At 37.3% G+C, this 12311-nt stretch overlaps 1 protein-coding gene across 5 annotated transcripts in view; it reads right to left on the minus strand.

Annotated features, from left to right (window-relative positions):
* arhgap21b (Rho GTPase activating protein 21b) overlaps positions 1 to 10794 on the minus strand; it is a 35267-nt gene extending 24473 nt beyond the window's left edge. For 2 of the 5 annotated variants that reach the window (XM_067475632.1, XM_067475629.1), the window contains exons 1-4: positions 10546 to 10760; positions 9380 to 9586; positions 2688 to 2870; positions 2506 to 2527 (exon numbers count right to left, since the gene is read on the minus strand). In XM_067475632.1, the coding sequence (XP_067331733.1) occupies positions 2506 to 2527; positions 2688 to 2870; positions 9380 to 9451 (277 nt within the window). In that variant the 5' untranslated portion in view covers positions 9452 to 9586; positions 10546 to 10760. Of the gene's footprint in view, positions 1 to 2505; positions 2528 to 2687; positions 2871 to 9379; positions 9587 to 10545 lie in introns of all 5 variants that reach the window. The other 3 variants (XM_067475630.1, XM_067475631.1, XM_067475633.1) reach the window with 3 other exon arrangements.
* Positions 10795 to 12311: the final 1517 nt, after the last annotated feature.

A 12311-nucleotide genomic window follows, 5' to 3' on the forward strand; every position in this document is an offset into this window, starting at 1 on the left:
CACAGCAGAACCGTAATGGTTTATGCACAGCACAACCGCTGAGTAGGAGAGGAAGGGACTTGTTAAAGTGTGGAGTGCTTCAGCAGTGTAGTAAAGATTCCACTGTCAGACAATTATAGGAAAAACTTGATGAATCAAGTTCCACAAAAATGCTCAATTGAGGACAATCTTCTGTATTCAGCAAAATACATTTTCCTTGCTATTCTAATTCTTTTGGAGGTGATCATAGGTCTGCATCTATGCAGACTACTTTATCACCCCCTCCAAAAGTAGTAATTTAAGCCCAATCTGGGTTGTGTCCAGTATCATGTAACTGCCATGATTCTTTAATATTTCTGTAAGCATGCCAATGTGAATGATCATCAATCCAGTAAGGTAATTTCCAAAGTTACAGGCAATTCCATTTGCTCTGATGGGTACTTTCTGCAGCGGAGGAATGCAAGGAAAACAGAGAGGAAATTTTGTATGAAGAGATGGTAACTACCCACTTGATTTGACTATTTCAGCCTGCTATATCCTCATTATTAACACATACCATAAGAAAGAACGATTCTAGGCACCTATTGTTTTAAAACAGTTCTGAATATTGTGATTTCTTTTAGATAGGTTGTTTAACAGCCATGTGACAAATACCTGAGCTTGACTGCTTATTGTGTTACATGTGACATATAAATTATCAATGGGTCTTCCTGTTAGGTCACCACATTAGATTATGATTTTTTTTTCCTTGTGTGAAAAACTACTCTTAACAAAATAAAGCTTGTAATAAAATCACATTACTACAACTCAAAGACATCAGATAAAATGTTTTATAATAACTGATGAATGCTTTAAGTGTAGATGGAAAGCTCTAAGAAATGTTTTAAACAAAATGTTTAAATGTAGTTTCCTCTACTAAAGAGTTCACTTGTGCATATAACAACGCGTTTCTTCTACATGTGTAAGACAAATGATATTGGTACTTACATGTACCATAAAGTCACTTTCATTCCAGTCCCATTCACATTTTGCATACTATAGAATATAGACACAATTTAAATGGATAAATGTACCTTGGATGGGATAGGTAGGATCTTTCCTGACACAACGTCTGATTTATGAGATCTTATATTCATAGTTGTGTGTCTCTTAAAAACTATGTTCAATCAATTTAATTTGACAAAGGTCAACTACAATAAAGCTGTAGACACATCCCTAGGAAAACTAAAGCCAACAGTCTCACCCTGACTACAATGTGGAAAGCCACAAAAAAGCATAGGAATACTTTTGTAAATGATATATTTTAGTTTTTAATTTTTCATAATAACAAATGTCTCATGTTCAATCAACCATGTTTCTATCTTGTAATGGGTTACTGCGTGCTGGGAAAAATATATTTAAAATTAAATCGACCACACAATGCTTGCTAAAGGTAGAGAACTGAATTCTTTCTAAAGCAATAATAAAGGTCAGCCAGAACAGACAGATTTTGCAACAATTTCATTCCACAGGCTCTTAGAATCCTGAACTCAGTACAGAAGAATCTGAATCACGAGTTTGTTGTTGTAGGTTCTTTGCAATATGACATGATATGTGCAATGCAATATTGAAGATGCAATATGGGGGCTCAATATTAGGGCTCATTGAATACTGTGGGCCCTACTACCCCATGTATAGTGTTCATTTACATGTTTTGGTATTGTCTTTTTTTCCTTCCTTCATCTTATACTAGTATGTTTATTTTTATCTTGTATAGTAATTATTGTGTCTTTTTAGTGATTATTGTTGCACATGTACAATATTTATTACATTCCATTTTTACAAAGCTATTTACAGCAAATGCGCACTATTTATGTTATTTAACTTTACTTTATTATCTTCTTTTTAGTCTATATCCTCTAATATGACCTTGCGAGAAAATGCATCAAAATTAAACCTTTACAGATATATTTAATCTAAATATGAATGGCTTAAGACAAAACTGAGGAGTTCTGTATTTAATAAAAGCCGAGGTGTCATTTCTGACGGATTTTATTACAGATCCTCTGGGGGACATCCTTTCTCATAATACGAAATTTGAGGAAGTAAGTGTGTTTCATTAAAAACACAGCCAAAATGTTTAAAATATTAAAAAAGTACATGAGGAAGTGTGTGCCTTTTAAAGTAAGCTGAGGCTAGCAGGGGGAAATGGTCAAACACACCCTAAAAAAAATAAAATAAAAAAAAAAAAACTGATGCCATCTTTTTCTGACAGCCCGTTTCATTGTGAGGGAGAAAAGCAGTAAGAACAATGTGTAATAATATGAAGAGGTGGGTCACAGGACAGAAACAGGTGGTGCTGACCAAACCTTTCTGTCTCCACAAAGGTTAGTGATACACAGAAGCTACATTGTTCTTGTCGCAAAGGAAGCAAAAAAGAGCCAAAGAGTGGAAGGATTAAGAGTCATTAGAAGTCAGAGGCACTACTCTGACTCAGCAGTGCTGAAGTGCATGCATGAGGAAAAACAGCCAAGTTTGTCTGCTTACCTCTGTGACCATGATCTTCCCCCTGTGAAGTATAAAGAAATACTTAAGTGACTTTCTTGCTTGTGATCATAGAAATACTATATCAGGTTTCTGTTGACTCAGTGTTATATATCCAAACTCATGTGTATGAAACTCATTAAAAGTACCTGAAGTTTAATAAGAAAGGCAATTGTGACATTTACCGGGAAACAATGCATGGTTGATTCTGGTGGGTACACGATGAAGTGACGTAGGGTGAAGCCAAACCCTTGAGACGTGCGACGTAAATGCACAGTTTTGGGTCTTGGCCATGAAAACGGCTCCTCATCTGTGGGGTATTGTGCTGCAGGAGAATCAGACAAGCTTCTCCGCTCTGGAGGGTCACTCTGCACAAAGATACAAGGGTGAGGAAAGTTTAATTAAGAAGGTTTAATTTCACTTCTACACTCACAGAGGAAAAAAAGATTAAGTTATGAAATCTTGAAATTGAAAGTAAAAATGCTGGAAAACCCCTGTGCTAAAATCCATAGACGGTGAGACTAAAAGTTGGCACGTAAAAGCCTTCTAACAAATTGGCTTTTTACTGGAAACAACTAGTAGTATCAGGTTACTAGTAAGTGACAATCGTTCAATTTTGTCCTCGTTTAAAGGATAATGGGCTTTTGAGAAATATTAGTGGCTGTACAGTTTGGACATTCAGGTTGTGGTACCAAATTCTAACGAGAGTCAAGCATGTCAAGCCAGAGCGCTTTTCAGACCCACTCCTGTTCTTACTGGCTATTAATAGACTCACACCTTTGAGGTATCGTGTGGCAACTCCACATGCACTTTTAATAAGATCTCTGCATATCATATTCCCTCTTGCAGTACAAATTTCAGGAGCGACTCAGTACAAGTTCTTGCATTTCAACACTGAAAAAAATTATTTTTCTCCTCACCCTGTGTCAAAGTCTCCCCCTTCCCCCAACAAAGCACACACTTTCCACCCCCCACAATGCGAGGAATTTGATGAGCTTGCATTCACACTCTCTCTCTGCCTAAGCAAATATGTGAGTAAAATGTCAGAAAATCTACGTGAATTACAAATTAAAATAATCAGTACATTTGAACCTGTCCACTTGTGAAGATAAAAATTGTGCACACCTGACTCGTTTTCATCAAAAGAGGAATATCTAAGTCTTAACAGCTTAGCCACATGATACAGCTGTTGCAGCCAAGCCACAAAGAAAAAAAAAAAAAAAAAAAAAGGTTCATTCAAACCAACTTCAAACCACCAACATCCCATCCAGTTGCTCTGAGTATTTGACAGGATGAACATTCATTGCAAATATAATTTGTGCCTGGAGGAGAGTTCCAAGTTAAAGCATGTTTCACTAGGTCCTTTCCAGAGTTTTAATACTTTCTTTGCAGCCAAGTTTTCCCACTTTTTAACAATATTTTACGGGAACCAGCAGTAACAAACTACTTAACTCAAAAGTATATTTTAAATACCATCTTGAGTTGGCGAGCACATTATAAGGAGTATGTGTATATTAAATATGTCTGAGTATGTGTATATTGTAGAGAGTAAGGACCCACAGCACTAATTTGGCTGGCTGGGAAACAGAGCTGCAGGTGCAGCTGACACCCATGTATTTTGATGAATCTAGCAAAACAGGTTTACTGGGTCTAACCAAACTTGGCTGTTCTCTGATATCAACACTTTCATGTTGGAGTCTGTTTCTGTGAGCTCTGGGCTCCTTCACACAACTAGGAAAAATGCAAATCCATACCCAGACAAGTGTTTGCGGTAACATAACAATAGATCAACTGGATATTTGAAAAGCATGCGCACTGCTCTCCTCATGTCTCTAGGGCAAACCAATCCCAGTCTGCTGGGTCTGATTTAGCAGCCAATGCACGGGGCAATTTCCAAGCCTCTGATCTCTAGATGTGGATGACAGAAGCGGGTGTGGGACTCCTGACAGACACATGCCAAGAAGTGTTATCATTGCCACTTGCAAGGTTAATATTGTTGTTATATCCCAGGTCAATAAATTCAGCAGCCACATCTCCTTCCAAGGTTTCCCTTTATTTAAAAAAACAAATCTATTATTAAGGACAAAGGAGAAATAAAGCAGTACCCTGGCGTGAACCTGATAGTTGAAAACACTATTTTCTGGTTTAACTGTGACAAGAGGTTAAAAGGAAATCAACATAAGAACATTATGAGATTACCTGTCACAAAAGGGCTACAAAGAAAGCATATAAAAAAGGCGCATCCACATCAAAATACACACATCCTCTCCAGCCCACAAATGAATGCCTTTCACCTATTTATGAATCACCAGAATGCCAGACTGATATTTACAGTGGGTGAGGCAGCTGGAGTTTTCAGCAGGCATCTGCTTCTCTGGTGGATAGCTTTGGATGTGAACAGGGGCCATGCCTGTGTCTCAGAGCAGACACATATTTGCACCATGTTCTGGTGTCAACCCCGCCCCCAAAATAAAAAAAAAAAAAACACACCAACACTACCAATGAATTGATCCAACGAATTCTTGATGAGTTAAAAGAATATAAGCTTTCTGTCTTCAGTATGAATGAATGTGCTTGGACCTGAGAGATACACACAAGTTGGACAGATCAGACAGACCCCCAAATAATGAATACACAAACAGAAAACAGAAGAAAGAAAGAAGGAGCAGCAGTCATGTCAGAGAGAAAAAGTGTGTACACTAAATAAGAAAAAAATAAAGACAAAAAAACAGTTGTGTGAATGATAAAACTGTGTTTGCCAGCAAGCCCCCCAACAAATAATTAATCAGGCATCAATATGAGAAGATAAAGAATTAGGCCGAAAAGCATAATCATTAATGGCTATGGTATAAATAAAACCTTCGCATCCTTAGTGACAGCAATAGAGTTGCATGACACTGTTTTACATCTAAGACCCCATCCTCATCCATTTCAGTCGAAACGCTTAAGCACTTTCCTCAAAATCATGAGAGCGCAGGTCAATCAAACCCACCCACTTACATCAGACATTTTAGGGTAAACACTGTACATGCACAGCGGTTTACACAACACAAATTTTTACGTCTGAAGGCAAGTGACACAAATACAACTGGAACTTCCACCTTGTTCCATTTTTCATAACACTGACACATTACAAGCATTATCTCTAAAAATGTCAGACAAGCACACAGCCTTTAAATGTGAAGAAACCAAGTTCTCTGTGGGCTGCTAAATTCTACACTGCATCCCATTCAAACTAAGCACTTAACTGTGAAAAGCCTAAGGTAATGATATACAGGGCCACTGGTGAAGCCTGAGCATTGCAGCCTAGTAATGCAAGACAGGGTTTGGAGTATAATTACTCAACCTATGTAGACGCATGGTGTATTCAGGCATACCACTCTTCTTAAACTGCATTTGCACCTTTACTCCTTAAACGTGTTAAATCTGTGACAAATGTTGCATCTGTACTTGTGGTTCAGTTAGGTCTCAGATGTGTTTACTTGTAACTATGCATATGCCTACTCAACAAGGTGCCCTCACATAGCCTACAATGATTAGATGAATTTGGTGAGCAAGTCGTCAGAAATTGCCACTCGTAAGAGCGTGATGCAATCCGGCATATTTTTGGGGGGTCATACACAAACGTGGGATGGTGTGTAAACGATAATGCCACTGACGCTGCCACTGTCTGTGTATGCAGTGGTAAGCAGGTAAACCTGGGCTCTTCATGGGCTTCATGATGTGTAAAAAATGTATTTGTGGAAGGAGAGTTACTACAAAGTGCACAAAAGAGATGTGGCTGGCTATATTAGCCACCTTAAGATGTACCAGTCCTGTAAACCTTGATGCAAGTAGTTGAGACACTTTACAAGCTTGTTATCCCATAGAATATCTAGGAATTATGTTCACGAGAGGGAGGCAGTTAAAAAGAAATTGCATAGTGATCAAAAGTCCGAGTTTGATTTGTTAAAAATAAATTAATTATAGCTGGCTACTAAAAGGGAAGTGATGGAAGTTAGGTGACCATTTGGAGTCTGATTTAAATTTTTTTTACACTTAATAGTATCTTGTCAACAACAACAGTGCAGATTTTTTTGAGCAGACTTTCAGCTAATAATGTAACATAAATAAACCAAAATAGTTTTTTTAGTCATACTGACAGTGCACGTGTAGTTGTGGAACAACAAATTAAGGCATAACTATTTGATGTTTTAGATTTAAAAAAAAAGTCATTTTACTCTTTAGATGTATAGTCCATAATTTGGGCACTAGTTTGTCTACACTTGTATCGGCACTTAAATCAATCCACAACAACCCTTAGTTGGGTTTGCATTACAATGCCCCCCAGAATTCAGAGTCTTGCCCACTTTGGCATGTGGCCAGGAGGAAAGGGGGAAAATCAAACCAGTATTAAACCAGTAAACCAACTGCTCTTTCAACTATCAAACTGCAGACAGATGAGAGAAATTTTGCTGAATATGACATAATGTGTAGTGAATTAGAAAAATTAACTATGCTTTCAAAAGTGCAAAATATTCTGACAAAAGAAAAACAACAGTCACTGTAAAAAAGGGAGTTTATTTAAACAAGACATATAGAACTGCAAACTTTTTCATTTAAGATGACACTAAGCACTGAACAAGAATAAGGACCATCTCTAATGTTTTCCCTCGAGACATCCCAGACACACTCATAAGCCAACAGGAAGTAAGACTTTTTCTATCTAATTTAAGGTCAATTTTCCTTTCTGATTGTTATTAGTTTGTCATATGATGCCTGTATAGAGGGTTCCATAAAAGACAGACAGGCTTTAATGAGGCCAAGATTGCAGGTTGCAAGATTGCAAGGTTGCTCTGTGCAAGTGTTTTGGTTTTTAAAAAAAAGCTACTTGTGTACATCTCTAGAGTTCCAGATTAATAAATATAGTAAAAGATATAGTTTGATACTTTAAACACACCAATATTAATGCAGAAAAACCTACCACAGACATATATCTGCACACAATCAGAAATGACCTGCAAACTGCATGTGACCAAATAAATCAAAGTAGTAACCAAAAACATTAAGCCACCTCTGCCTGCTATTTGACTTCAGCTACAATTTCACAATCGTGTACACTATTCATCTGATAAAGGGACAAAGACACCAGTGTAGAGGAAACCACTAGCAAAAGCCAAAGGCCTGATTCATAAAATGCATATAATATTTTTCCAGCACAATATCAGGAGACAACAGAGAAACATAACTCACAGAGGCCTTTTTTTTTAAATAATTATGTTTCTGAGAGACAGACTTAAAAGTGTGATAAAATAAGCAAAATAAACTTCACCAAATATTATTATCTATTCATACAGGACAATGGCAATGGGCATCTTTCGGCCTGACACAGTGTCCTACCCCCTTGTTAAAATCCCTCCTTCTTATTTACAATAGCAACAAGGCCATGTTTTCTACAGGACAAAAAAAGCCACATCTATTTAGCATTATTTAACACTTCTTGACTGATTTCTGTCAACTAAGATCATCACAAGTTGGACACCCCACACACATTCAAAAAAATAAAACAAACACCACCACCACCACCACCACCACCACACACACCCACTCAGGAAATTCAGGATAGTGATTAAATTCAGTGTCTTCATTTCCAGAAAATCCCAGGACCAGAGACTCCAGGGGGGTTTCCGGCTCAAAATTAGCACATGAATTGGTTTGTGTGGTAGCGGTATTAGAAAGACTGCTAAAAAGGAGTTCCACTGACTTCACTGTACTGGGGCTTTTTTCTCAAACGTTACGGTTTTTTTAAACAAAAATGCGTTTCGCAACAAGGGAAGATAATTTGTTTGATGTGATGGATAAATAAAAAAAAAAAAAAAAAAAAAAAAAATCAAGTAATTTACAAATATTTAACTGAAACAATTTTCCACATCAATTATTGAAAGAATTTATTAAAACGTGGTTAGAAGAGGATGTATCAAAATGGTCGTAACGAAACAGGATCTAATTTCTTGGCTTTGAGAATTAAAATTAAAAAAAATATTTTTAAACAAAAACAAACAAACAAACAAAAAAATGAGTTTCCACAGTATGAATTTAGAATTAGTTCTAAACAATGTGGGCTTCTGTGCATGTTGTCTGCAGAGTTATGCTTTGTTTAAAACACCATCAGGCTTTTTATTATCCTACATAAAGGTGGTCTTTCTCTAAATAAAATAAAAATAAATGACATAATACTGTACATACCAATGATTAATATCTTGTTAAGGCTTTGCTGTCCTGTTTTCTGTCTAACCATCGAAAATTCAGTTCATCCATAGGAGCACGGAGGCTTAAGTGAACAATGAATATTAGATTAAAGCCAATAAAGGAAACGAGAGCATACAGATTCTATAAATAACTTTGAAAGAGTTTAAGAGAATGGGGTTGCAGGGGTTCAGGCAACAAGCTTTCAGAGAAGCAGTAGCTAGTGTCTGGTATCACAGGAATTGCAGCTTAAAAAAAATTGCAAAAACTCCTTACATGCCACTGTCTCCTGCCACTTCCAGCAGTCACAAGATTGATAGAAATTTTAAATCTCATTAAATGCTATTCTACAACAGAGACTTGTCTTTTTCGCCCTTTAGCTAGAACCATCACTCTCATCCATTCAAAAAAAAAAAAATAAAAATCTTAAACCTGATTGCTAGAATTTAAGAAAAGAAGGGCATAACAATTCAACAGGGAATCTTACAAACACAAACAGCTGGGCCAAAGTGTCACACATTACTCCCCCTCAACACCAGAGAGGGGAGATACTGACACCAGACAGTTGGCCCCTAAAAACACTTTCATGAGTGAAAAAAAAGTCTGTTATTGTTCTACACAAACGTCTGACGTTCTACTTGGTTGTGCTTACCTCACAGAAAGAAGATCTTGCTTGTTGCCTCTCGTCATCGTCACAAGAATTAACCCAAGCTGATGCCATCATTCAATTTCACTTGAAATCCTGTTATCTGTGAACGCCCACATCGAAAAACACAGCTCCAGCAGGATGCAAGAAAATTATGTTCCACTATGTATCCAATTTACAACTCCATTCTTTCTTGCTTTCTTAGCGTATCTGCTGTAAGAAGAGGGGAAGAGATGGGTCATTGTTGCAATGTGGTTTGTTAAATAATAAAGGCAGACTTATAAGTATTTCACACAACATGAGTTAATACCTCACTTCTTTCCTCCACCTAACAGTAGACCCCCCCTTACTTAAATTGGGTCAATCCACTTTATGAAACAGGCCATCATTTAAAGCCAAACCTCTAGTATCTTGTCTTTTGTTGGTTTACGCCCTGTCGCTGCAAAACAGGCAGACTGGTGTAATTATATGCAACACGATAGGATGAAACGTGAGTGTAAGTTAGTTAAAAAAAAAAAAAAGCTGAACACAATCGTACAAGTGATCAAAGCAAAATGCCGACTAAATTGACCTGTCATAAACATAGTGAAGACAGTGATGTAACACACCACATCATAAACGCATAATTGAAGGAAGAACAATTTAGGTTTGCTGTCATCAGCTTTAAGCTCAACAACGTGGACAGTCGCCACTGCATAATGAATGACCAGCAACAAGTGGACTACACACGAGAACACGACGAAGTATGGCGATCACATTTTGAATTTAAATTACAAACATTTAGTCCCGGTGGTTTACAACACAAGCCAGGTCATCCCATCAAATTGCTAACTTTCAATAGTAAAGCCTATTTTTTTTGTTTCAGAGGAAATGAATTAGAATTTCTCGTTTGAGGATCGATGGTCAACGGAGGCTCGAACACAGCGTGTCGGGCTGTTGTTCTCAACAGACCATCAAAAGTAGCAATTTCTTTGTTACCTTTAACAAAACACCAACACAAACCAGTCGAAAGCTGTACATGACATGGTTTAGCCGCTTTTTAGGCTTAGTCCGTATGTAAACGCTGCTTGTGAAGTAGGTAAAACGACGTCCTAAGCAAGTAAGTTAAAGCAACAGGCTACTGCCGCTGCAGTTAGCACCCAAGCTAACGGCTGGAGTTTAAACAAAGTTACCTGTGTAGTGGAGAAGCGTCATTACAGACGGCCAGCTGCGACTGCGGTTGTCCGTAGACCTGAGGACAAAGAGTAAAAACATTGCGTGGGAACTTCAGAATAGCCAGGCGTGGTCATAATTCTATTTATTTCGACTACAGCCTATTTCCCTGTGATTTTTTCCGAACACACTCACGGGAGGCGCATGGTGCAGTTTTGGTATCTGGATTTTCTTTTTTTTTTTTTTTTGCTTTCAGCGTTCCCGACTCTCTGGGAGTCCACCTTCGGTCAACAGGACACTGTCAGCCAATCACGAGCGGCATTGTATTCGACTCGACCAATCGGGTGCGAGTTTACAAAAGGACGCCGCAGCCTTGGTTAAAAGAGTGGTGTTTTTTAATGGAGTTCAATGAGTCGAGTGAACCGAGCTTGCGAGGAGGACAAAGTGGAATTTGTTTAATAAATATGCACACTAAGCGATCATTTCTCATATTGCTTGCGACTCTTAGCAATCCACCATTACGCTTTCGTATAAACACAACAAGGGTAAATCAGAAGTCACGTCCTGGTTCAAAAAGAGGTCGAGCAGGGCTGACATGAGGAATGCGTTCACACGTACCATACGGCATGATTGCGGACACAACATCCTCCCAATAACAAATATTCAAAATAAATGCCCCAAATTAACAGGCACGTACTATACACAATCTGAAAGAGATTCCAGCTATGTGCTAAAAACAAGCGCTCAGATTGGACCCTGACAAATGTCGCTTTTACTCTGCTCCAACATATGGGGCCACCTGTTGTTGAGACTGCCAGTTTTTTTGTTGCAGAGGTCATTTAAGGTTACTTGGGAGATTTTTCGCAAAGCTTGTCTGGCAACGTCCACTTCCAGTCAAGATTTTATGTAGATATGAGCTTGGCAAACAACTTATACCTGTCTGGGCTATATCAGTAGCACCTCACAAACAAGAACATTTTTGTGATTTACTTCCTGAAAATATCCCCCAAGTGAAGTAGCCTATATTTAAACAATTCTATTTCAACATTTTTTCTTGTGCTTTCTGGACAATTTAACTTTTTGTTAATTTAATACTTTGCCAAATTTCATAAGCAGATTTTGTTTTCTCATTTTTTTTCATTTTTTTTTTTAATAGTTACTTATATTTTCTGGTCAGATGTCATATGTGAACATTCAATCAACTTATAAAAATGTATGTATTGTACAATAAATAAATAAAAAAAAATCCTAGCATCCACAGCAGCCATGTTATTATATACTAATATTTTTGATACCATAACTACCCCTTTCCAGTATTACATATGTAGTCTTAATTAAGGGTTTAACCAGTTTAATTTTCTTGTATTTTTTTTTTCTGTCTGTTATTGGTACCATCTGAAAACTTATTTCAGTACAGCCAAAAAGTAAGGTGACTAAAAGAAATAACAGTATTTAAAAAGGAGCACTTGATCAACACAGTATTCTTAAAGCAAGTTCAGTTAAAAGGTCACTGTAATCCCTAGCAGATCTCACAGTTTTGCTTTCACAGCACGAGTACCCTGCTTAAAGACTGGGAGTCATATGTCATATGAGTACAAAGAGCTAAACACAACTGACTCTCTTTTGTTCCTTTTTCATTTGTAGGTTTTTTAACCAAACAATGGTAGATGTGACTTTGGCCTTCTAATCAGACAATTATTTATTGTTTAATGCAGTGATACTTAAGTATTATAGAACACAGAACTGTAAAATACTGGTGTTAAATAAAAAATTAGATACCCAAAAA

The sequence above is a fragment of the Channa argus genome, chromosome 14 (assembly GCF_033026475.1).
Source record: "Channa argus isolate prfri chromosome 14, Channa argus male v1.0, whole genome shotgun sequence".
Classification (NCBI taxonomy): domain Eukaryota; kingdom Metazoa; phylum Chordata; class Actinopteri; order Anabantiformes; family Channidae; genus Channa; species Channa argus.